Genomic DNA, 27923 nt, shown 5'->3' with positions numbered 1-27923 from the left:
GTCTTCCTTTCTTTTAAATTGTTCATAATTATTAGCCTTACGCCAACTATTTGAGTTGGTTTTGCAGATTATTTTTCAGAGTCATATAAGTTCAAGGTTATATTTGCTTATCACTCTAAGCTTTTTCAGCATGCATTATAAACACTTCTGTCCACAATAATGCAGGTTCTTCCCTTCTCTTTCCACCCCTTTGGTCCAAAACTAAGCCCCTTGTTTCCACCAAGCCCTCCAAAAATCTAAGTTGCACCATATACCATCTCAGTTGATTTTCCCAAATGATTCTTTCAACCAATTAAGAGCCAAAAAATGGGGTTAGCAGTTGCACTTGTGCTAAAAAAAGGCAGGCACATGCATAGAGAGGAGAAGAGAGAAGTGGTGCCCATTTGTATAGGAAGTCCTTCAGATTATGAAGCGAAAAATGAAAAAGTGGACCTCTACCATTTTGGGCTTGAAGCCTTGAATAAATCTTCTGAATCACATGTCAGAAGTCATATCAAAGGGGATGTGAGTAGTAGATAAATTATCATAAGAACATGTTGCAGAAAGGAGAGCAAAAGAAAGTACAAAAAAAAATCCAGAAAAAATCTACATAACTCAGAAACAAGGCAAACCTGAGTGCTGTTCTTGGAAGATCCGAAGGTCTTTCTTTGGGCTTGAACAAGAGCAAGCAAGAAACGATATGCTTCAACTGCATCTGTTGGTGATGATTGAGCTACTTTCAATTTAGCCTTAATTCTAAGTAATGGTCCCTGTTCCCACTTTGCAGTCTCATCTAATGCAGCATCAGTAACAACTTCAGCCTCTGAATATCGTTGTTGAGCAGACAGAACCAAAGCAAACAATCGCCAACCTTTAGATATTGATCCACCAGTTGCATCAATAAACTCTTTTGCACATCGGAGTGCAACATTCATATTGCGCTGTTCAGCATATTCGAGGCCTAAGTCAAAAATCAAATCTGGGTTATGGCAGTCAAGTGCAATTGCCTCATCTAGCGACCTTAAAGCCTCGGCCTGCAAGCGAATCCTCGCATGGTCTGACAAAGCAATTTTAGCTTGTTTCGCCAAACAAGTACCCAAGAAACGGAGACCTACACACTTTAGATGCTCATCTCCATTGCGAGCATTTGTGATAGCTCTCCTGGCATATTCTACTCCCTCTGAAGCAAGAAGACAATCGTCACTACAGATCTTAGCAGCCAATAACAATGCCATTATATCATTAGGGCTTTCATGCCTGTTTAAAGACTTTCTCAACAAATTCAGAGCAGATCTGTTCTGCCCTGCTCCACTGTAACAAAGAGCCAAACTGTACCACCTTTCACAGCGGGGATATATTCCTGGCATGACCTCTTCAAAGTGCCTTCCCAATACAGAAGTCTCACCACATAGGGATAGTGCAAAAGTAAAGTGCTCCATCACTGAAGGATCCCATTCAGTCTTACCAAGGTACCATTTCCTTAGCAATATCATTAAAAGTAAAATAGCCTCTTCCAAATTGTTCTTAGGAATGAACGAACCTTCAACTTGGGAAGCCAAACTGGGTGGGCTAGCTTCTACACCACCATACAACAAAAATACAGCAAACCTTTTCTGAATCCTTACACAGCATTCTTCATCAAGATTCCATTGGCTGAGAAGAGCACGTCTGTAAGAAGCTAAAGCTTCCTGATGGCGCCCAGCTTGCTTCCATAGTTCTGGAAGGACCTCCACAGCCTTACTAACAGTTTCCTGTAACTTTTGTTCCACCAGCACATCTGGTATGCCATGTTGGAATATTTTTTCCACAGCATCAAGGACACTTTTGCATTCCTGAGCAGCTTCTGCAACAAACAAGAAATCTTTCTTAAAAATCTGTGCTTTCCTTGTTATTGTAACACAAATGCCATAGAAACAGATAGAAATAAAGGAGGAAAAAAAAAAGCTAAGTTAATGTATCTTCATGGGAGTTTTGTAATAAATCAGGTCATAAATAATTTTGAATCCATACCAGTGGCTTTGCCAAGCCTTTGAAGGGACATGGACTTCAAGTATATGGCTTCAAGGACAAGGCTAGCAGCATGCTGAGAGACCTGGTGTATTGACTCAGTACGTGAACGGTTCCGCCTTGAAGCAGGCTTTTCAGAGAAGGTGGGTTGCAAACGCTGTATGGCGGTCTGGAGGTCTATTCCATCAAATACACGAAGAGCAGATTCCACATTGCCTCTCTGATATTCCAGCCTCCCAAGGAGTGCTCTTGCTTCCTTCAATATTTCAGGAAAACATGCATGCAAGACAAGAAGGTCAATCATGTATCACCATATAATGGCAAAAGGCATGCCTTAAAAACAAATCTATATTCTTCAATCAATGTAAGCAAGAAGAGATAAATATGCAGAACATCATTTAGGAAGAAAAATGCTTGACCTTCAGTATCAAACTCTGAATCACCACAGCTAAATTGCAAATAAAACTTTTGCCATGGTAACCAACTTACATAGCAATATTTTATGCCTTTTAAGATCATGCGTCATCAAAATTATCTCACACATTAAGATGTTGAAAATTATCACAGTTCAATAATATCATTGGTTATTATTGAAGCCTAATATCTGGCATAGTGAAGCTTATTCTCATTTGATTCAAGATCTCAAGTCTCAAATGCATGCCTAGTAGAAACTACTGCCCAAGAGCAAGAGCAAGTGGGCGAGTAAGAGATGCGTGCACGTGTGAGAAAGAGAGAGAGAGAGAGAGAGAGAAGGCACCAATACAAGCTAAAGATTAGCAAATCTCACAAGTACAAATTAGAAGTTCAAAGTTGCTCAAGTATTATGGCTTAAGCAACAATTAAAGGATTATGGAATTAAGCTTGATAAGATTCTCATAAATGTGATAACACAAGCGCAATCAATTTAACTAAAAATCCAGTTCAACACTCTAAAATAAAACATATTGAAATAAAATATCACTCATAAGAGATCATGTGCAAAATAAAAATATAAATATTGAGCATACATGTACTGAAAAACAACTAGCAGATATATTCACAAAGCCCCTCAATAAGGAAAGATTTTGCATGCTAAGGAGAGAATTAGGAATTTGTGATCCCTTTGCATAGTCATGGTCAAATGTCTCATGATACGCACCTCTCTTCTTTAAAATCTTGTGAAACATCATGCAAATAATCAACCTAGGGATTCCTCTAATGAACACTGTTGATCTATGAAAGTTTGGTAAAGATCAGATTAAAAGAAAAAAACATTAAAAAAAATTTGATTTTTGGCCTAACCTCGGGTTGACCCAAGATCCCAGTGGAGTCAACCCAACCCAAGCAATAGCTAGGGTCGACTCGACGGCGGGACCCTTCCTTTTAGGGCCGGCCGAAAGCTATTCTTAGGGCATTTCTTTCCCTCTAAAGTACTAGAAACCCTATTTCCTCCCCTCCATTCAACTCCAATCACCGATAAAACCTTACTCCACCCATTCCCAAGCCGGTAGATCAATTCTAAGGAAAGATTAGGTGAAGATGGGACCCAAAAGAGCCGTGGCCAAGCGTGCTAGGAGGGTTGCAAGGCCATCTACAGTAGAGGAGGATGCTAGGAGGCAAGATACTGTTCCTCCATGAGCCGAAGCACGTGTGAAGCCTCTCCAACCTCCTTCCCCTTCAGTTTTGCTTGCCAAATATGCGGAAAGACCAGTCACAACAGGTAGAAGAATAAACTTTGAATTTTTAGATCAAGAGGGATTTAGATTGAGTAGATGGATCCAACAACAGAGATAGGAGTACCTCTGCTCCCTAGATCTACAGACCCACCCGAAATTAGTTCGTGAGTTTTATGCTTCCCTACAGGTCGGTGCGGGAGGGCTCGTGTCCGAGGTCTGTGGGATTCAGATCCACGTTACTGAGCAGAGTCTAGGACATCTGCTCCATCTCCCATGTAAGAGTGCCATACCAGACAAATCAAAGGACAAGATTAGAGCTCTACAGATGATCATAGAGAGAGATGAGATAGACTATTCTGATGATCTGGTAGCTAGTTCTTCCTTAATTGAGATGAGATTGCTTCACAACTTTATAGGATGGATATTGTTTCCGAAGAGTGGGAGATTCGATTATGTTGATGAGAGCACAAAAGTGCGATCTACACAATCACTTAAATTAGTTTTATTGCTAACAAATAATGATAAAAGTGTTGCATTAATTTTATATTTTTATTTGGCACAGATTATCGTAAATCAGAGTTTAAATGCGCATTTGGTACAAATTGGGATGATGCATGACCCCAAGCCAGATCATGCTGGAGCATAATTAAACCTAGTCAAGCACATTTGCACTCGAGCAACGCATGTCTACACCCGTCCACTTCGTCGCAGCTTCATTCTTTCGTGAAGCATCCTCCGCATCCGTGATTCCTTCCCCATCTGCATCCCATGCTTCCGGATTTGCGATCAAATCCCCCAGGTGTCCGTGATCCACCTCCAGATCTCAGGTTCCCGCATCCAAGGCCCTGCTCCCAGCTCTTCCGCATCCACAGCTTCATCCAGCCATTTGCGAGCATCTTCGCGTTCAAGCGTCTCAGCTTCTTCCGCGAGCCCAAGCGTCCAGCTCTCACGCGTTTCCGGATTTCTCTCCCCACGAGCACATCATCCGAATCCCAACCGCCCGTTTGTGATTCTCCCGCTCCATCCGTGCGTTTACAGCATCTCCCAGGGCCTGCATCCTGACTTCATCCCGCGATGCATCACAACATCGCCAGCATCCCACGATCGACATCCTTCCATATTCAGCCATCCGTGATCACATCCCAAATTCCAGCACCCCACAATCTTCTGTTTTCGCATTCACTGCAACGTCCCAGCTTTCGTCCGCGTGCGATCCCACACGTCCGACTGATCCTCCCACGCATCTCACGAGCTCTAGCTCCCGAATTCGCGATCAGATCTCCCAAGCATCTCCGCGTTCCAGCCTTCCAGCATCCCAGCTTCCTCTCCACGTGCGATCAGCTCCTTTCCGCGTCCGCGTCCCTGCGTCTCAGCAGATTCTTCCTTGTGGACAGCTTCCAAATCCGCATCATTCCGCGATCCGCTTCCTCCAGCGATGCATCTACTCCGTCCGTTCCCTCCGAATCAGCTTCCGAATTAGCAATCCATCAGTCCGCTTCTTCAGCGTCCGCAGCTTTCGGAGTTCGCGATCTTTCCAGCTCATCCACGTCCATCCATCCATCCGTTCACGGCGCATCCTTGCATCACAGCAAGCTCCACGTTCACATCTCCTCATCCCAGCCATCCGCGCCCACTTCCGGGGAGCTTTAGGGCTCTCGCGAACTACAAAGGGGGGAGCTCTCGGCTGGAAGAAGAGGACTGACATCTCTCATTCGAAAAAATAGAGGAGGCAGCCATTCAAAAAAAAAAAAAAGAGAAGAAACAGGGGATGCCTTGTTTCCGAAAAGAAAAAGAGAGAGGGAGGCTAATGTTTGAAATTAGTGGCTGATTTCTTAGGAAGGGTGATGGAGGAACCTTTGATGTATTGCTCTTTGAAGTAAACTTTGAACTTTTGCTTTAAATGATTTATAGCTACTGATATATTCTTGATTCATGCATAGTTATTTCGTAGATAGTTCTTTAATGGCTTATGTCTATTGATATATGGATTGCTTTAATATTTGATTCGTCGTAGACGTAGTAAGCACAATGAATGCTTAGAAATTGAATTTATATATTCATGAAACATATACCATGATTAGATCTATCCTACCATTAATCTTTAATCAAGAACCATAGAGTTTATTTCTTGGATGCAATATCATCAAGGAGGATTCCAGATCCCTAACCATCTCTCTAATTTATTGAACTTTGTTTATTTACATATTATTCTTTGTTTTTAATTCTGAAAATCATCTGAAATTACATCTGAAATTATGCTAATAATACATATACCGTTCCCTGAGGATTCGGACTCCCAAGTTTTACTATTTGTGCGATTCTCCTGCACTTGGAAGAGCAGTTTTGCGAACGCATCAAGTTTTTGGCGTGGTTGCCAGGGAACGGTTGAATTATTAGTATATTTTCAGATTTAATTAGAGATTTAGTTTAGGAAAGTTTCAGTTTTTTTAAAAAAAATAATAAAAAAAATTAAAAAAAATTGCATGCTAAAGTGGAATAGGGACGACACCGGTCGATTGATTCGTTCATTTTGTGACAATTCTTTGGAACACAATCTTAAGATTCCTTCCCTGTATTTCACACCCTATGAGATGGCTGATTTAAATGAAGATACGGGGAGTCACCATGATCGAGAACGTGAACCCCCTATTATGACTTTGAGACAATACCTACAACCCACTAGAACTAGTCAGCCTTCATGCATAATTTTTTCTGATAATGTAGGTCATTTTGACATCAAACCAGGAGTAATTCAATTACTACCAAAATTTCATGGATTAAAGTCTGAGAGTCCTTACCTTCATCTGAAAGACTTTGAAGAATTGAGCATTACATTTAGAGTGCCGAACGTCACCGAGGATGTCCTCAAGCTGACGTTGTTTCCTTTCTCTCTAAAGGATAAGGCCAAAACATGGCTAAACTCCTTACGACCTAGATCAATAAAAACTTGGCAAGATTGCAGAGAGAATTTTGAAAAAGTTCTTTCCCACACAAAGGACTAACTTTCTAAAAAGGCATATCAGCAATTTTCAACAAAAAGATAATGAAATTTTTTATAAATGTTGGGAGAGATTTAAAGACCTTCTCTTATGCCCTCATCATAGGTTCGAAACTTGGAGAACTATTAGCTTTTTCTATGAAAGTTTATCTCCACAGTTAAACAGTTTATAGAGACCATGTGCAATGGTAGATTTTTAGAAAAACAATCTGATGAGGTATGGGAGTATTTAGATTTCCTTGCTGAGACTGCTCAACTTTGGGATAATGGGGATAGAAACAATAAGTCTTTGCCTAAGCCTACTAGCTCTGGACAGGGAGGCTTTACAACCTCAGAACTGAGGATGATCTTCATGCTAAAAAGGCAGCCCTCACTAGAAAGGTAGAAGAAATTGAGCTTAGGAAGGTTGAGCCTGTCAAAACTATAGAGCTCAGAAACGAGTGTTGTAGGATCTACGACTTGTCTGGTCATACCACTACAGATTGCCCCACCATACCTGCATTCAAGGAAGTCTTGCACGATCAAGCAAATGCTATGAACTCCTACCAGAAGCCTTATAATGATCCATTCTCGAATACCTATAACCCTGGTTAGAAGAATCATCCGAATTTTAGATGGAGAAACGATCATCCTCAGCAGTCATACCATCCAGCTCCTACACCTACACATCCTACTTTTACACCACCACCCTCTCAGAAGCCGAATATCGAGGATACCTTGCAATCTATACAATCTTTTCTACAAAGTCAAGCCAACATCAATGCTCAAAATACTCGAAATTTTGAAGATATAAGAAACCAATTGTCGATGTTGACTACCGTCCTAAGTACTCAGGAGAAGGGTAAGCTTCCAGCTCAACCCCAACCTAACCCACAAGTGCATGGTAGTAATAATACGGCTTCTTCTAGTTCACATACAGAGCATGCAAAGAGAATCATGACTTTGCGTAATAGAAAAGTCATTGATCAGACCATCCCATTGAGACTGCAGGTCACTTCTGATTTTGATGTGCCCAAAGCCAATAAAAAGGACAAAGAAGAAGTTGAGGTTCCAACTTCTATTAAGAAAGTTGAATGCCCTTTTCCTCCATCTTTTCCACAACGGTTAAAGCCGTTGCAAAAGCTCGAACCTAATTCTGAAATTCTGGAGCTCTTTAAGCAGGTAAAGATCAACATACCTCTTCTTGATGCAATCAAACAAGTACCCTCATATGCCAAATTTTTGAAGGACTTGTGTACTGTCAAGCACCAATTAAATGTTAAGAAGAAAGCACTTTTAACTGAAAATATGAGTGCTATTTTGCAGCACAACATTCTCCCTAAATATAAAGATACAGATTGCCCAACCATCTCATGCATCATTGGCGACTTTAGGATAAAGCGAGCATTGTTAGATTTAGGGGCGAGTGTGAATTTGTTGCCATATTCTGTCTATGAGCAACTTAGTTTAGGTGAGTTGAAGCCAACCTCCGTCACTTTGCAATTAACTGACAGGTCAATCAAGATCCCGAGGGGGATTATCGAGGATGTATTGGTCCAAGTAGATAAGTTCTACTTTTTGTCGACTTTATCGTATTGGACACACATCCGGCTTGAGACTCACAATCTCAAATTCCGGTCATTTTAGGACGTCCATTCCTTGCAACTTCTAATGCATTGATTAATTGTAGAAATGGCATCATGAAGCTTTCCTTTGGTAACATGACCCTGGAACTGAACATTTTTAATGTGTGCAAGCAACCCAATGATCACGAAGAGAATAAGGAGGTTGATTGCGTTGAAACCATCGCAGAAGAATATTTATTAGCTGAAGCATTTAACGACCCATCCGGCGATGGCTTAATTGATTGGTGTTCCAATGGCTCCGATGAAAATGATTTGTTGGTCACACCTAGCGTGGACTATTCGAATGCCATGATGATCAATGGATGGAAACCAAAAGTAGAAGATTTTGAACAGCTGCCACCTCGAGAGGCAAAGATAGTACCATCTTATGAACAAGCACCTAAGCTTGAGTTAAAACCTTTACCGAAGAAACTCAAGTATGCCTTTCTTGGACCCGAGGACACTTTCCCTATAATCATCTCGTCTGATCTTGATCATGCCCAAGAAAGAAAATTACTTGGTGTTCTAAAGAATCATAAAGGAGCTTTAGGGTGGTCTATTGCAGACTTGAAGGGGATTAGCCCATTAATTTGCACGCACCGGATATATTTGGAGGACAATGCCAAAACCACAAGGCAAATGCAGTGAAGGTTGAATCCTACGATGAGAGATGTGGTTAAGGCAGAAGTCCTCAAGTTGCTTGACGTGGGTATTATTTACCCAATTTTCGACAGCAAGTGAGTAAGCCCTACTCAAGTCGTTCCTAAGAAGTCGGGTTTGACGGTAGTAGAAAATGAACAAGGTGAACTAGTCCCAACTTGTATCCCGACGAGTTGGTGCATGTGTGTCGACTACCGAAAGTTGAATTTGGTCACAAGGACAGATCACTTCCTCTACCCTTTCTAGACCAACTGTTGGAGAGAGTTGCGGGGTACGATTTTCATTGTTTTCTCGATGGCTATTCTGGATATTACCAAATCGAGATTTCACCAGAAGATCAAGAGAAGACTACCTTCACTTGTCCTTTTGGCACATTCGCTTTCCGTCGGATGCCATTCGGGTTGTATAATGCACCTGCAACATTACAAAGATGCATGCTCAGCATTTTTGAAGACATGAACGAGAAGTTTTTAGAAGTGTTCATGGACGACTTCTTCGTTTTTAGCGACTCATTTGATGATTGCCTGTCTCATTTACAAGCAGCCTTAGCTCGATGTATGGAAAAGAATTTGATACTGAATTAGAAGAAATGCCACTTCATGGTGCCAAAAGGAATTGTCCTTGGGCACATTGTTTCATCGAAGGGCATGGAAGTTGATAGAGCCAAGATTGACTTAATCGCCAAGCTACCTACACCCAAGACAGTTAGAGATGTTAGATCATTTTTGGATCACGCCAGATTTTATAGGAGGTTCATCAAGGACTTTAGTGTCATAGCTCGACCATTATGTAACCTCCTATCCTTTGATACACCGTTCAATTGGACTGAAACCTGTCAAGAGGCATTCGAAAAGTTGAAGTCTATGCTTAGCACTGCACCCATCGTGCGACCACCCAATTGGTCACTACCTTTTGAGATCATGTGCGACGCTAGCGACTATGCGATAGGAGTTGTCCTAGGACAACGTAAGGATAATAAGCCATATGTCATTTACTATGCAAGCAAAACCTTAAACGATGCTCAAATGAATTACACCACCACCAAGAAGGAATTGCTTGCAGTAGTATTTGCATTAGACAAATTTCGCTCTTATATCCTTGGTGCTCCTATTGTTATCTTCACGGACCATGCAGCGTTAAAATATTTGCTGGATAAGAAAGAGGCCAAACCACGCTTAATACGATGGATACTTCTACTCCAAGAATTTGACATCACTATCAAAGATAAAAAGGAAGTAGAGAATATGGTTGCTGACCATTTATCATGGCTAGTTTTTCATGATTCGGTGTCACAGTTTCCCATCAAGGATTCATTCCCTGAAGAGCAGTTGTTTGCACTTTCTACTATGCCATGGTATGCTGATATTGTAAATTTTCTTGTTACAAACCGAATTCCGGAGCATTGGAGGTCGATAAATAAAAAAAAAATTGCGCGAGGTGAAGAATTATTACTATGACGAACCATATTTGTTTAAGTATTGCAATGATCAAATCTTCAAACGATGCATACCGGATCATGATATACAAAGCATACTCTCTTTCTGCCATATTGATGCTTGTGGTGGACACTTTGCTTCTAAGAAAACCGCTGCAAAGATCTTGCTATGTGGTTTCTATTGGCCTACTATGTTCAAAGATGCCCACGAGTTCTGCAAGACATGTGATCCATGTCAACGTATTGGAAGTCTAACCCGTAGGCAAATGATGCCTCTTCAGCCCATTACTGTTATCGAGATTTTCGATTGTTGGGGCATTGATTTTATGGGCCCATTCCCACCATCTTTTGGATATGAGTACATTTTGGTCGGTATTGATTATGTGTCCAAATGGGTAGAGGCTATCACTTGTAGGACCAATGATCACAAACCTATCCTAAAGTTTTTAAAAAAAAATATTTTTTCACGATCTGGGATGCCTAAGGTCATAATTAGTGATGATGGAAAGCACTTTTGTAATAAGCCTTTCGAGATCTTATTAAAAAAGTATGGTGTCACTCACAAAGTTTTGCTACCCCATATCATCCGCAAACTAGTGGCCAGGTAGAGTTAGCCAATAGGGAGATCAAGCGTATTTTAGAGAAAACGGTGAACCCATCACGAAAAGATTGGTCCTCGAAACTATCAGATGCATTATGGGCTTATCATACTGCATACAAAACTATTCTTAGCATGTCTCCTTTTTATACCGGCTAGTCTACGGAAAAGCGTGTCATCTGCCTGTAGAAATAGAGCATAAATCGTATTGGGCAATTAGAAAATTGAATTTTGATTTACAAGATGCCGGTCTAGCTAGAAAATTGCAATTGAACGAGCTTACTGAGATTCGCAGAGATGCTTATGATAATGCTAAAATTTGCAAAGAACGAATGAAGATTTTACACGACAAATCAATTTTAAAAAAAGTCTTCGAACCTTTGCAAAAAGTTCTTTTATATGATTTCCGCTTACATCTATTTTCTGGTAAGTTGCGATCGAGATAGACAGGTCCTTACATTATAAAAATTGTTTTTCCACATAGGACGGTTGAGATTGAGAATCCACAGGATGGTAATATTTTTAAGGTAAATGGACACAGGTTAAAACCTTTTCTTGATAATTTTGCAGATGAAGAGAACTCCTTTTCCTTGGGGGAGCCTTCTTATGACTGAGCATGACGGCAAAGCTATGTGTATATTAGTTAGAATTATTTTTTTCTTTTATTTCTAGTTTTCTTCTTATTTTGTAGGTCTTCTTTTCTGGATATCAGCAGCTTAAGGTATTCCTCTTCTCTCCAATATTATTTTCTCTATTGTCTCTCATATATAGTTTTCTTGTATCTATTACATTGAGGACAATGCAATGTTTAAGTTAGGGGGAGAAAAATATTTTGTTCTTAAAAAAATAAAAAAAATAAAAAGAGAGCTTTTGTTTTTGCATTTGATTTATTTTATTACTTTCTTTTCTGAGCAAATGCACATGTATTTTCATATTGAGTTTGTGCAACTATTAAGGCAAGAAATACATGCATACTATGACTGATCAGAGACCTATTATTAGATCCCCGCACGTGTACTTAATGACAATAGAAAGGCATCAGGGGTTCACATTTGTTAACTGCATTTTTGTTAGCCTTATCCGTTAAAGAAGTACGAGTATCCTTGTTCGTACCATAAGATTCATGATTTGGTTTTCACATACAGATAGAGGTTGAATGTCCCGGCTAGATTACTTAGGTGCCTTATGATCCGACTTTGGTTGACCTATAGTCACGATGCAGTCACGTATATAATAAAAATATCTATATGGTTTAGTCTATCTTCTCTTTTCTTGCATAATTATTATTAAAAAATAATAAAATAAAAAATAATAATAATAAAATACTTATGATGATAAGTCTGGCCTCGTGGCGCAGTCTGGTTCGAGTAATTAAGTCTGAGGGGTGTTTCACCTAATGTCTTGAGCCAATTGGATCGGGGATCATTGGCTGAAAGCTCGCTACATAGACCTTACTAGAGCCTAATGGGGTTGGACAGCTGTAGTCATCATATGTGTTGAAAAAAAAAGAAACAAAAATAAGCATGAATAGGTTGGTCAGACTGAACCCAGTGACGTGGTAATGGCTGGTTTGATTCCATTGTGTTGGACCTCTATGTACCTGGGTTGTTTAGTAGGGATTGATAGCTCTTTCTTTATATGCGAACTATTCTTGACAAATTTAGACAACATGTGATATTCTGAAAATTCGATGGATCAGATTCTAACAAACTGTAGAAAACACTTGTGAACTTGAGTAGTGCGCCTAAAACTCGGGCGGTGCCCTGTTGTGGTGGAGGTATTAGTACTCTGAGAAAGTCATACGATTTTATGCACACTACTTGATCATATTTTCCTTGCTTTGATAGTTGTCATGCTTGAAAAAATATATATATATATATATATATTAATTACATGTGTATTGGCTTAGGATTTATTTCATATTTTTATTAGCATCTCATGTCATGTCATATCACTCATGATGTTTGTGGGTAACATCTCTGCAAACCCTCTCGAGACAACACTCGTCCACTAGGATAACCTAGGGGTTTAACGGCTTATTGCACGTGCTAAGTGCAATCGTGATTCCCTACGAAAGTGGGTACATATCTTAGTTTTATGACTTTAGCTTCAATAAAAATTCATAGGTTAAACCACATCTTTTGCACTCTCATTTTATTATTTGCTCGTTAATTGCTAGAGACTAGCAATAAGTTAGTTGGGGGGTGTGATGAGAGCACAAAAGTGCGATCTACACATCACTTAAATTAGTTTTATTGCTAATAAATAATGATAAAAGTGTTGCATTAATTTTATATTTTTATTTGGCACAGATCATCGTAAATCAGAGTTTAAATGCACATTTGGTACAAATTGAGATGATGCATGACCCCAAGCCTGATCACGCTGGAGCATAATTAAACCTAGTCAAGCACATTTGCACTCGAGCAGCGCATGTCTACACCCGTCCACTTCGTCGCAGCTTCATTCTTCCGCGAAGCATCCTCCGTATCCGTGATTCCTTCCCCATCTGCATCCCATGCTTCCGGATTTGCGATCAGATCCCCCAGATGTCCGTGATCCACCTCCCAGATCTCAGGTTCCCGCGTCCAAGGCCCTGCTCCCAGCTTTTCCGCATCCACAGCTTCATCCAGCCGTTCGCGAGCATCTCCGTGTTCAAGCATCTCAGCTTCTTCCGTGAGCCCAAGCATCCAACTCTCACGCGTTTCCAGATTTCTCTCCCCACTAGCGCGTCATCCGAATCCCAACCGCCCGTTTGTGATTCTCCCGCTCCATCGGTGCGTTTACAGCATCTCCCAGGGCCTGCATCCTGACTTCATCCCGCGATGCATCACATCGCCAACATCCCACGATCGACGTCCTTCCATATTCAGCCATCCGTGATCACATCCCAAATTCCAGCACCCCACAATCTTTCGTTTCCGCATCCACTGCAACGTCCCAGCTTTCGTCCGCGTGCGATCCCACGCATCCGACTGATCCTCCCACACATCTCACAAGCTCTATCTCCCGAATTCACGATCAGATCTCCCGAGCATCTCCGCGTTCCAGCCTTCCAGCGTCCCAACTTCCTCTCCATGTGCGATCAGCTCCTTTCCGCGTCCGCGTCCCTGCATCTCAGCAGATTCTTCCGTGTGGCCAGCTTCCGAATCCGCATCATTCCGCGATCCGCTTCCTCCAGCGATGCATCCACTCGGTCCGTTCCCTCCGAATCAGCTTCCGGATTAGCAATCCATCAGTCCGCTTCTTCAGCGTCCGCAGCTTTCGGAGTTCGCGATCTTTCCAGCTCATCCGCGTCCATCCATCGATCCGTTCACGGCGCATCCGAGCGTCACAGCAGGCTCCGCGTTCACATCTCCTCATCCCAGCCATTCGCGCCCATTCTCGGGGAGCTTTAGGGCTCTCGCGAACTACAAAGGGGGAAGCTCTCGGCTGGAAGAAGAGGGCTGATATGTCTCATTCGGAAAAACAGAGGAGGCAGCCATTCAAAAAAAAAAAAAGAGAAGAAACAGGGGATGCACTGTTTCCGAAAAGAAAAAGAGAGAGGGAGGCTAATGTTTGAAATGAGTGGCTGATTTCTTAAGAAGGGTGATGGAGAAACCTTTGATGTATTGCTCTTTGAAGTAACTCTGAACTTTTGCTTTAAATGATTTATAGCTACTGATATGTTCTTGATTCATGCACAATTATTATGTCAATAGTTCTTTAATGGCTTATGTCTATTGATATATAAATTGCTTTAGTATTTAATTCGTCGTAGACGTAGTAAGCACGATGAATGCTTAGAAATTGAATTTATATGTTCATGAAACATATACCATGATTAGATCTATCCTACCATTAATCTTTAATCAAGAACCATAGAGTTTATTTCTTGGATGCAATATCATCAAGGAGGATTCCAGATCCCTAACCATCTCTCTATTTTATTGAACTTTGTTTATTTACATATTATTCATTGTTTTTAATTCTGAAAATCATCTGAAATTACGCTAATAATACATATACCGTTCCCTGAGGATTCGACCTTGGACTCCCAAGTTTTACTATTTGTGCGATTCTCCTGCACTTGGGAGAGCAGTTTTGCGAACACATTATATGTGTCTGAGCAAGACCTAACGATCATGGAGCATGTCATTCAGGGCATTCCCCTGAATCTCCCGACGATGATGATCAGACAGATGCATGAGACCGTGACTAGGGCGAAGGCTTCTTTACCCTATGGCATGGTACTCACACTGATTTTTAAACAGTATGACATATGTCTAGTGGGAGAGATCTCCAGAGATTTATTGCATACTGACACCTACACTGCACGATCACTTCAGCGCATGGGGTACGAGAAGCTGGATGGTCACTGGCTGCGCGAAGGTGCAGGGCCACAAGCACCAGAGCCTGAAGACTCCATTCCAGAGCCTGAGATACCTGTCGACCATCCTTCATCACATGCAGAGGCAGGATCTTCATCATCTGCACCTACTGGCTACACAGAAGAGTACTAGAGTAGGATGACAGAGATAGTATCGGCTCAGGTGATGAGTCTCTCAGATAGGATGATGAGTCAGCTGGACAGCATTACGACTCAGATCAGGAGAGTATCCACACAAGTGACGAGCCTCTCAGATCGGATGACTACTATAGAGAGAGCTCTATGGTCCCCTTAGGTCTCGAGCAGCTGAGTCAGAGATCTCAGCATAGAGCCAGCCAGTTCATAGGGCTCACAGACCAGACCTCCTCTCGCCACCTACACTAGGAGATCTAGAGCCAAGTCACAGCCATTGGATGCTTCTAGGCCTACTGATAGCACTACAAAAGCACATCTAGACTAGTGCCTAGAGCTGTTCTAGTTCTTTATGTATTTTGCCTTTTGTTGATTGTAAACAATGGTATCTTTTATGGCATTTTGGAACATTGTAATTTTGCATTTATGAAATACAATGTTTTTTTTTATGATCTTTGTCATTGCAATATGATTTACTTCAGTACTATATATTCTTTTTGATGAGGACAAAAAGAGGGAGAAAAATATAAGGAAGAAAATATATGGAGAAAAATATAAGTGGAAAATTCTATAAGGGAGAAAATATATGAAGAAAAATATAAGGGAGAAAATTTATACTTAAGGGGGAGAATTTTGACAAGATGCAAATCTGAATTTTCATTAAATAAAAAAGCTGAATTTTAAAATCTTGATACATGGGAATTCATGACACTTAACTTATGATACATGAGAATTCACAATGCATAAGCCAAGATATATAAGAAAGTATGATACATAAGCATTTGGCACACAATCATAGAAATTTTTCTTACCTCGATACATAACTTGAAACTCTTAATTTGGCACAAACTTTTGAAAATGTTGACTTAATGAAACATAAGAGATAGGGGGAGCAAAGCTAAAATACATTTGGCATCAATTTGAATAAGATAGAAGGAGCTCTTGGTTCATTGATATAAATTCTGAATTGGACTATTTTGAAACTCTTAAACCAAAAGCACCTTATGAATGTTAAACTCAATTTTTCGTACGAATGGCAAATTGACAATATGAAATGTTTTGTAATCATCAAAAAGGGGGAGATTGAGAATCTTAATGTTATTTTGATGTTTACTAAGCCATTAAGGGCATATGGAAGTGCTAAAGCGATTAATTCAAATAACTAAGTATATAAACACTCAAGGAAGAAAGAAGCTATACATATTCGATATATTCATAATACACTCTTAAAAAGGACTCTCAAGAACTCATCTTAGGATAAATCTTTTAGAAGAACTTGGAAAAATCTAATTTTCAGTTTGACATAATTAAGAGTGAAGTTTTCTTCATAAGGGGCAATTTTATCCTTTTACTAGTCAAAGTGATGAAGCTTGTGTGTGCCATTTATCCTAGGTTCATTGGAATCTTCTTTTATTGATTTAATGAGCTAAACTAACCTTAAGATGCAAAAAAACAGGATTAGAGTCGACCCCAGGAAGTTTGGAGTCGACTCTGATACAATTGGCACGTTTTGGCATGCTATGGTACATTGTTGAACACTTGGCACAAAGTTGGAGTCGACCCCAAAAGAATTGGTGTCGACCCTGGCACTTCTGGCACATTTGGCATGCCTGGCACAAGCTCGAGTCGACCCCAAAAATCAGCATTAAAGCTTGAGTCGACCCCAATAAGTTTCACAAGAAAGCAGTCGACCCCAAAAATCAGCATTGAAGCTTGAGTCGACCCCAATAAGTTTCACAAGAAAGCAGCTCTCTGGAATCAATGTCAGAGCCGACCCCAAGATAGTTGGAGTCGACCCCAGTTAAGCTTGAGTCGACCCCAGCTTGAAACATCAGAAAAATAAGTCTCTGGATTTCTAAGAGGGCCGACCCCAGCTAAGCTCGAGTCGACCCCACTGTAGCTCAAGTCGACCCCAAGAAAAATTGAGTCGACCCCAGCCTAAAGTGTAAGAAAAACAACTCTCTGGATTTCCTGAGAGGGTCGATCCCAGCCAAGTTCGGGTCGACCCCAGCCAAGGTGGAGTCGATCCTAGGAAAACATGAGTCGACCTTAGCCTATGGAACAGTAACTCGAGCCGACTGCAGATTTACTCAGGTCGACCCCGGCACGACTAACAACATAACGGCTAATTCTGCAGATGTACTTTTTGGTGCTCCAACGACTAGAAACGGCTAATTTTTCCATTCCAGCAGCTAGAAAGTGACCAATAGGGATTAAAGAAGTATTTAAGGGACACTATTCATCAAGAGAAAGAAATCTTTTGAAAAAAATCAAGAGTGTATTCAAGAGAAAAGAAAGTTCAAGTGTTCTACATTTAATTGCTTCATTCAAATTCTGAAAGAAGGTGGTTGAGCAATCTTCAAATGTCTTCAAGAGCTCTACCAACCTCTTGAGGAGTGAAGCAACCTTGGCAAAGAAGAGAAAAGCAATCTACAAAGCAATAACTATATTCTTACCTCTTCTCTTAGTGTATAATTGTATTACTTGCTCATTTAGGAGCTTCAAATTTTTTCTCTATCTTTCTTTGTAAGGTTTGTTAGTGACCCCGTAAAACCAACGGTATAGGTTGTTGGTGAATCCGTAAAATCAACGGTTAGGTTTAACTGGTGATCCCGTAAAACCAATTGTAGGATTTTTGGATTGTGAGCCCGATAAAACAATCCAACTGCAATCCGAGGGATCATAGTGAATTCCCAAAGGGACGCTTGGGAAGTGAATGTAGGTGCCTTGGGGTGCACCGAACTACTATAGCTCTTTTGTGTTTGCATTGTGTTATTTTTGCTTCCACTGCACTTATATGCTCTAACACAAACCAAAATAATTTACCCATCTATCAACTTAATTAAGATCCTAAAAATTTAGAAAACCTAATTCACCCCCCCCCTGGGTTGTTATCTTGGGCAACACGATAGCTGAAAACTTAAAATATATGAATTCATATAAGTGGGAGCTCCTCTAACCCACTGAATTTATACCTGCCTTGTATGGGCATTAACATTAGTGTGCCTACCCTCAACCTAGACTATTGTCTATTTTGAGAACTCATTCAGGCTCCCACTTATACAGCTATTACTATCAAATAAAAACTACATCAATCATCCAAACAGTAAATTATATACTATAATGCTCATTTTATTTACTTCCCAATTTCAAATAGACTATAGTGAACTTGTCAATAAAAAAATGATTTATTAGTATGTAATTATTGACCAAGTATCCATATTAGTAGCATCAATGACAGCTTCCTCCCCACTCCCACACCTAGATCATATCTTTCTGCAACTCCAATACATGCAAATATAGTTTGAACCGGGAAGTAAGAACTTAACTACAGGATAAGACAATCTTTACTACTGTATAGTACAAATCCGTCTCCAACCTGCCACAATGACCCCTCTCTCGCCCAAACTTGCCCTAGATAGAAAAGTGGCAAAAGTCTGAGAGTTGGTGTCAATTGACAATTAACATTGTATCCATGAAATCAGTCAGATTCCATAAACATCTCAAAATAAGTTGCATATTCTCACGACATTTTGAGCTAAACAGCTTTCAATTCAATGATAATTTCCCCTTCGCCGTCCATCTCTGCAATATAAGGTTCCACTCCAGCTTCAGAATCTTCCACATGCTAGAGTCTAGCTTCAGAATCTTCCACGTGCTAGAGCTCCCACAATCAACTATTTATTTTATTAAAAAGGAAGAAAATTATTCCATTATATCCTGATGTTGGTTCGTTTCAGTCTTCATTTATCCACAATCACTGACAATATATTGGGAATAAATTTCCCTCGTAAATGTCCAAACTTTGTGCCTCGGTACTGCAAGAAGAATGCGTCATTATGCCAATGGTACCAAACCACTTAGGAAAAACACCATTATTGTTCTCAACTCAAACAACCAGACGCTCAAGAATCAAACTTGAGAGAGATCGTGCCAACCAACCCTAAATAAATTGGACTTTATTGGAAAAGAAAAGGAGAAAAGGAACCTCGTAATTGAGGGAGAGCCCTTCCCTCAGCGACGACTCTGCATCCTGGATATTGCCCTCATCAAGCTTTGCCTCCACCTCGGCGGTCTTCATCGTCAGGCCGTTGATCGACACGTCCCTCACCGACGACATTCCATCCCCCTCCCCGCCGTCACCGTCGCCGTCGAAACCCATCGCGCCGCCCGAACCAGCCGCCCGCCCCCTCCTCCGCCTCCGCCCACGCGCATCCGATCCGGTCCTCGAGCCGATCGACGATCGAAACGCCCCCGAGAACGGTGAAAAAATGGAGGGGAAAAAAGAGCGAAAAAAAGCCGATCAAAGCGGGGTGGAAGGGATCGAGATGGTGGTCAGAGATCGGATCGCGGAGAGAATGGCGACGAATTCCACGGCGAGTCCTCGGGGTCGCCTCATGGTTGGGAGCGGTCTCACGATGGTGTTTTAAGGAGGGGAAGAAGCGTAACTGGCGGTGACGGGAACGAGGGGAGGGCGAGGAGCGCGAGGTCCATGGTCTCTCTGACCCGGGAAGAAAAATAAAAAAAATTAAATACGAGACATGTCCCAATGTAAGTTTTTAACGTTAGTTAGGGTTTTTAATGTAAAATGCCAAAACTTGAACTTAATTCGGCAATCATGTGCCGTAAAGATATCTTTTATGATATTTTTTATGTAATTAATGAGAAAATTGTTATGGTTAGACGGGGATCACAGCTGTCCATGCTGTTTGTCACGTGCATTGCACGTGCCTAAAACTGGTTTGTGGGAAATTTAGGGGACCGGACCCTTGACGGTCTGACAGTGGGAAGACCGGACCAAGAACGGTCCAAGAACGGTCTGAACCAATCTGAAAAATTTGGCCTGAAGGGGTTAATGCAAAGTGGATCCCACCAAATCTAAATTTGGCTTACAAGTTGGTCCAAGTTGTAAATTGTAAGTTGTGTGTGAAATTTGTCTTGGCTCTCAGAGGCTATGCCAGCTGGTGAGCAAAAAAACCACCAATAGAGATGACAGAAATTTTCCTTTTCATCCAAAAGAAACACAAGGTAACAGGGGTCAAAAAAACGGACTAGAATAAAAATAAGCAAATCTCACAAATGACCTTGAAGTAATAGGTTAGCACATAAATAATTGTGTTTATAGATGTAGAGCCAAGATATGGGTCATTTATTCTGGAGTTATGTATATCTCAGGTAAGCTAAGCTTGCTTCTTCAATATATTTTTTGAATGATCCATTAGTTTAGACCTGCGTGTAATAATTAATTATGTATTACATAAAAATTGATTATGACAAGGGCATGCATTAGCAAGCAGGACATGGAAAGACATGAAAGGTTTGTTCCTACAAATATGTCATAGAATTATTTTTATGCTGATGTTAGTTTGGCATGTTTGTTTCAATAAGAAGAGCATAAATAAAGTACTAGGTGATATGGCTTAGATTTGCCATCCCTAAAATCTAGCCCAATAGCTCAGCCCAACAACAAAACAACGATACATGTCCCGCAAAATCAGTGGCTAATCAAATCTCCAAACTATCAGCGTGATCAGTTACAACTCGACAATCTCAACATACCCGAAAAAAATATCGTAACCAAACATATCAGTAGATAAGAAAAGCGTTCGACCATAGTGCACCTAAAAAGAAATATCTTAACTGCTTTGATCAGTGAATATGGATAGAGCCCAACTGCTTGTCTACAAATCACGCGATCCTAACTGCACATATTCATACTTTTTTCTCTATAAATACCAGGCACGAGGACCCCAAGTATGGAGAGAAATCTAAATATCATACTCTTATACTTCTATCTCTCTTTCATTTCATCTGTTTTCTCTTGAAACTCTGCCTAACTTAAGCATCAGAGGGTCTCCTGTCAAACACGTTCCAACAAGAAGAGCAGGTCAACTCCAACATGATGCTGTGCTCCTATAGCCCAACCAAGAAGAGCAGTGATGAGAGCACAAAAGTGCAATCATCGTACCACCATAATTAGTATTATAGTTAATTTTTAATAATAAAATTAATTAATTAACATTGTATTTGTGTTTGAGTGCAAGGAGTCTAAAAGACCCAATAACATTGGGTTTGAGTCCAATGCGCGGCAGCCCCAGCTCATTCCATGATCCAGCCTCCCACACCCGGACTGCAAGTATGATGCAAGCCGCAATCCAGCCGCATCCGTCTCCTCCTAGCATCCCACGAAGCTCGCGCCCGTCCGAGTCCGCCTCTCCCCGCATCCAGCACATCCAGATCAGCTCCCTCCCGGCTTCTTCCGCTCCTCCCAACGGTTCACAACAGCATTTCTTCCTCCGTTTCTGCAGCTCCTCCCTCCTTCCGTGTCCAAGATCCCGTGATGCATGCAGAGATCCAGCCCGTCCCAGCCGTTCCGTGCATTCATTCCTCACAAAAATCATGCGTCTGCAGCTCCTCCCTCTTCCGTGTGGACCCGGACGACCGTCCCCTCCAGTGATCCCGCGATGCATCATCAAGGAACCGCAGCCAATCTTCCATTCTCGATTTTAATCCATGATCCCAGCACCAAGCCGTCCATATCTCCAGCCTCCGACGCCGCGTCCGTGATCCACGCCTCCTCCCAGGCGCCCGTTCGAATGCAGTCCAGCCGTTCGTCCGCCTCCCAGCTTCTCCAAGAGATCCCGCGGCCAGTCAACCTCCCAGCGGTCCCACGGCGCCATCCACGGATCCAAGCCGTAACCGCCTCCTCCAAGTGATCCAGCCTCCTCCGCCTATGCTTCCGCCGTGATGCAGCCGAGATCCCGCCCACGGTCGCAGACCGCGCCCTCCTCCTCTTCCGGAATCCCAGCGGCCATGATCCCTCGCCCGTTTCTCTTCCTCCAGGCTCGGGCGATCTATAAATAGGGGAGTTCTCGGCAGGAGGAAGGGGGTCAGAGTGGTGGTGCTCGGTGGAGGCCAAGAGAGGAGAGGGCTCGGCTGGTCTAAGGGAGAAGAAGAAACAGAGTATTACTCTGTTCTTGGGAAGAAGAAGAAGATAAAAAAATATATTTTATAAGTCCACCGTGGGAGAGAGAGGGAGGAAAGAGAAGTGATTTTTTTTCTTTGTTTCCTTTTCTTTATTTTATTTGCAAAATAGGAGGAGTATTAGGCCTCTAATCTCCACTTTTATTTGTAATCAATTTTCTTTTTATGAAATCAAGCAAAATTTCTTTCATGCAATCCCTGTTCTAGGTTCAAGTTTATTTTTGTTTTTTTTAATGCAATCTTTTAATTCTTCTTTGATGCAATACATTAAATTTTCTTTGATGCAATTTATGTTCTAGGCTTTTGATCTTCTTAGCACTTGTCTTCATCCATTTTAATTTATGCAAAAAATTTTCCTTTGAATAGTTAAACATTTCATGAATTCATAAATACTCTTTGATTTCAAGTACTTGTCTTTTTATTATTTTAAATAAAAAATTATTCTCCGGTAGACTAGAGAATCCATCAACATCCTCAAAAAAATGTTTTTTCTTTAATCAGTCAAAAATCGATTTCAAATCCGAGTGAACGTTCTAATTTTTATGCAACTCCAATCGCCTCCCTGTGGATCGACCTCTTACAACCGCTATTCTTCGAGTAGGAAAGGTAAGAGTAGAATTAAATTTAACTTTTGTTCGTCGGTTCTAACAACGATCTGTCTAGCATATTTTTAGTTAGACAGGAAAGGACGAACAAAATTTTGGCGCCGTTGCCGGGGAGGCAAATCGAGAAGCAAGAACGATCACGAAGATCAAATCAAATTTTGGATGCCCGGAGTGAACGTACTCCGGTAGTAAGTTTTTATTTTTATTTTTATTTATTTTTTTTATTTTGATAATTTCTAGTTAATAATTTCGTAGTTATTAAATTCTGAAATTTGAAATTCGAAATTTAAAATTCAAAAAAAAATGAAAATTAAAAAAAAAATTCAAAAATTCAAAAAAAAATTTAATTCAAAATTTGAATTCTGAGATTCAAAATTTGAAGTTTAAAAAGAAAAAATTTTTAATTAAATCAAAAAAATATATTAAAAAAATTATTATTTTTGCTAGTAATTGATAGGGTGCAATCCTCCGAGGTTATCATACCTCTATTGGGACTCCTCACGGAGTAATCTCCAAAGCTTATTCAACGGGCATTCGGAGATTGACTGACGCATAAGAATTGTGTTTAGTTTACATTCAAGTTATTGCTATATAAAAAAATAAAAAAAATTACAAAAAAAATAAAAATAAAAATAAAAAATTTTGCTTGCTCATTTAATCAATACAACCTAATGACATTGCATAAACTTTAAAAAAAAATATTGATTATTTGCTGCATTTAGTATTAAGCATTTGCATAAAGTAATTAAGGGCAAAACCCATCGAAAAGATAAGGTCGGAAAGTCATTACCTGTCCTTAGCCCAAAAATCACCACCTTGCATACTTATCCTAAGCCAAATTAAATTAAAATCAAATTAGACATTGGCCTTAGGGTTTTCGATCTCAATTAGGCTCTTGGAAAGAAGTAGCTGAAAGCCACTCCAGTGAGAATTTAGTAATTGGTGATGTCTAGAAAAGTTTTACAACAGTGAGAACTGTTACGGGTATTGTGGTATCGGTGTATCCCTTTTGGCACCACCACACATCCTGGGACTTTCCTGGTCACTGATTACTGGATTGCTTTACTGGTAAGCTCAAGCTTAATCTGAAAGAGAGATTAGGAGCCGTCTAATCTAGGAGAGAATTTCAGGAACTTTTTAACCTGATACATCTCTGTACAACTAGATTTAAGAAGCTACTAAACCTCACTTAGCTCTAAGACTAATAGGGTCAAATTGTTGTGAGGTGTTGATTGTGGTCTTCTTGGTCTAGCCCTTCTTCTTATCTTTTAGGATTTCGTTTAAAAAATTGAGTCTAATTAAGTTGTGGAAAATGTATGCATGGTAGAAAGTCATTAAGAGATAAGTTAACCCCATTTGATCCTGAGATTGACAGAACTTTTCATCATAACCTGCGAACTGTAAACCAACCGTCGATCTCTACAATGGGTGAACATATTAGAACCCTAAATGAATTATTCGCTCCTGCATCCGCTAGTCCACCTACATGTATAGTATTGCCAATAAATAATGCAGCCCAATTTGAAATTCGGGCTGCAACAATAAACATGTTACCCAAGTTTCATGGGTTCGAGAGTGAACAACCCTATATTCATCTAAACAAATTTTTGACAACCTGTCAAACGTTTAGAAATCAAAACTTAGATGAAGAGGGTATTAAATTAAGGTTGTTTCCCATGACTTTAGAGGATTGTGCTGCTGCATGGCTGTATTCCTTTGCTTCAAATTCCATCACATCATGGGAACAACTATCTAAGAAGTTCATGGCTAAGTTCTATCCTATGGTAAAGACTGAAAAAATTAAGGATGCCATAAGAACTTTTAGAGAAAAATCTGAGGAGGAATTTTCCCAACTTTGGGAAAGATTCCATGACTTGTTGGTCAAATGCCCACACCATGGGCTTGATAAGGCTGATCTGGTCCACTTCTTTTATAAAGGAATACCTCCAGCACATAGAAACATGATTGAGTCCATGCACAAGGGTAGGTTCATGAACCAAACCCCGGATTAAGCCTATGAATTTCTTGTTGACTTAGCTGAAAATGCCCAAAATTGGAGTAGCTATGGTGAGGAAGTAATTAGAGATGAGTTTGGGTCTAAAAAATCAGGTAATTATGAAATGAAAGCAGACCCAGAACTCAAAAATGTCAGTCCAATCTGGTGGCTGGAATGAACAACTTGAGTAAAAAGTTTGATGCTTTCACTGTTTTCACTAGTTCGAGTTCATACAAAGAGTCAAATCCCGTCATGAAAGTGGATCACGAGTCATATAGTTTGTGTGTTTTGTGTAACAGTCCTGAGCATCTAGTGGAGTGCTGCCCTCGTCTGCCTAACATAAAGGCCGAGCAAGCAAATGCTCTAAATTCATATAGTGCCTTTAAGAAGACCACTCCCAACTCGTTCAGCCCAGTTTACCACCCTGATAATAGGTTCCACCCAAATTTCTCATACAAGCACAATGAACCTATTCAGCATCAAGGTGGTCCACCAGGTTCTCAGAACAACTTTCCCAGGATAGGTCCACCACAAATGAACCAACCTTTGGTTCCATCTGTACCGCCTTATAATGCCCCTATCCCACAGCAACCTTCACAATTAGAAACCATGATGGCTAATATGATGAAACAACAACAAGATTTTATCAAGCAACAACAACAGACCAATATAATCCAAGCCCAGACTAACCAATTCCATGCGCAAGCAATTGCAAAACTTGAGGTTAGTCTGAGCCAAATAGCTAACTCTCTAGAGGATAGGAAGAGAGGTGAATTGCCAAGTCAGCCAGTACCTAACCCTAGTAGACAACAGAATCAAGGGCCGAGAGGCCAGTTTCAGATTGATTCTAATGGAAACCCTACCCATGAAGTCCAGGCAATTACCACTTTACGGTCTGGCAAGCAAGTGGACAACAAAGTCCAACTTCCTGTGCAAGAAAAAGAAGAAAAGCATGAACCAAACCCCACCCAGAAAAAGGCACAAGAACAGGGAACACAAGGAATAGAGGAGAAACCAATAGAAACTTACACACCTAAGGCTCCCTTTCCTAGTAGACTACAAGACTCAAAGAAAAAATCTTAGTACGATGAAATCATGGAAGTCTTTAAAAATGTTCAAATAAATTTACCCTTCCTAGATGCCATCAGACAGATCCCCTCCTATACAAAATTCTTAAAAGACCTAACCACGGTAAAAAGGAAAACCAGTATTCCTAGGCAAGCTGTGATGGCGGCACAAGCCTCATCTTTTATTCAACAACAGATTGCCCCAAAATACAAGAACCCTGGTTGCCCTACTTGTTGACCCCATAATGGATTTTGATGAATACAAAACACTAGAGTATAATTCCATTTATCTTAACAATTTAATTGAGGAATTCATGTGATTAACTAAGAATATTGTTAAGAAATGTCTAGGCAAGTTTCCATAATTTTTATGAATTTATTGAAGAATATTTTGAGTTAAAGAAAACAGATCAGGGACAGCCGAGACGTCTCCGGATAGTCTTAGAGACGTCTCTGGCACAAACAGGAAGAACTGGCACACTTGGAGACGTCCCCGGCACCTGCCGAGTCGTCCCCGCGTTAGCGGAGTCGACTCTCTCAGTAGCGGAGTCGACTCTCTCAGTGGCGGTAGAAAGGCAGTTTTCAAGAGATATGCGCGAGACGTCCCCACTGTACGCGGAGTCGTCCCCGCAAGTAAAAAGGAGACTTCCCGAGTCGTCCCCAAGATAGCGGAGACGGCTCTCTCAGGGTTTTCCAGAGAATGGTTTTTCCGGTGATAAGGAAGCGGAGTCGACCCTGAGACAGCGGAGTCGTCCCCATGCATAAAGTGCAGACAAGCCGAGACGTCCCCTGAAGGAGCGGAGTCGACTCTCTCAGGGAATTCTAGAGGACATGTTTTTCGGAGATAAAGAAGCGGAGTCGTCCCCAAAGCAGCGGAGTCGTCCCCATTCAAAAAGTGCAAACAAGCCGAGACGTCCCCTTAAAGTGCCGAGTCGACCCCAGACAACGTAAAAAGCAAAATCTTGTAGCCGAGACGTCTCTCGTTGAAGCGGAGACGTCCCCGGAGCGCCTGGGACGCGACTGACAGCTTTTCAGGTTTGGTTTGAATTTCAAATCCTTTTTACTTTGTCTCTAACGGCTATATTTGCTTTTTGGGCTATAAAAGGACCTCTTAAGTGCTTCTCAACAACTCTTTACCAACCAAAAGCTAGATCATTCAAGAGAGAAGTAAGAAAGAAAAGTTCAAGGGAGTGAGTGCATTCAAGTGAAAAAATCAAGTGTTTTCAAGCTTTCCAAGTGATTTCAAGCTCAACCACTCTCGTGCGCTCGGGATTCAAAGCTCACACTCAACCCTACGCGGTCCACATCGGAAGAATCAACATTTCTCACGCTTCCAACGGCAAAAGGATTCTTCCGGGTTCTATTGTTCATCATTGTTATATTTGCTTTTTGAGAGCTTTTCTTTTCTTTTGTAAACTCTTTCATTGTGGTGCTTGTTCCGGTCAAGGGACTTGGAACAAGGAAAAGGCGTCCCAAGCCTAAGTGAAATTGGGGGTTTTAGGGTTTGTTGTGAGCCCGGTGTAAAACAACGAGTTGGGTAGTGACTCGCAAAACTACCGTACTGTAATCTTGGATTATAGTGGAAATTCCCAAAGGTGATTTGGGGAGTGGATGTAGGAGCAGTGGAAGCTCCGAACCACTATAAAACCTTGTGTTTGCGATTGACCTTTCTCATTCCTCCTTCTTTACTTTAGTGCATATATTTGTGTGTTTTATTTTTAATTAGGCGAAAAGTTTTTAAAACACCCAATTCACCCCCCTCTTGGGTGACCATCTCTGGGCAACAAGTGGTATCAGAGCGGGTGCTCTGTGTATTTCTTGAAAGACCTAACCG

General features: G+C 40.9%; 1 protein-coding gene and 1 non-coding gene across 3 annotated transcripts in view; both read right to left on the bottom strand.

Annotated features, from left to right (window-relative positions):
• Positions 1–19935, bottom strand: part of LOC103697114 (protein NPG1-like) — a 49541-nt gene extending 29606 nt beyond the window's left edge. For both annotated transcript variants that reach the window (XM_039118345.3, XM_088711067.2), the window contains exons 1-3: positions 19426–19935; positions 1990–2242; positions 612–1822 (exon numbers count right to left, since the gene is read on the bottom strand). In XM_039118345.3, coding sequence (XP_038974273.3) covers positions 612–1822; positions 1990–2242; positions 19426–19599 — 1638 coding nt within the window. In that variant the 5' untranslated portion in view covers positions 19600–19935. The remainder of the gene's footprint in view (positions 1–611; positions 1823–1989; positions 2243–19425) is intronic.
• On the bottom strand, positions 6645–6748 carry LOC113461292 (small nucleolar RNA R71). Its single transcript, XR_003383484.3, has one exon. It is a non-coding gene; the product is annotated as a small nucleolar RNA R71 (small nucleolar RNA).
• Positions 19936–27923: the final 7988 nt, after the last annotated feature.

Source organism: Phoenix dactylifera, chromosome 14 (assembly GCF_051530095.1).
Source record: "Phoenix dactylifera cultivar Ajwa chromosome 14, Ajwa_hap1_PhDact_Kaust_v1.1, whole genome shotgun sequence".
Taxonomy (NCBI): Eukaryota; Viridiplantae; Streptophyta; class Magnoliopsida; order Arecales; family Arecaceae; genus Phoenix; species Phoenix dactylifera.
This window is presented reverse-complemented; position numbering and strand designations above follow the sequence as displayed.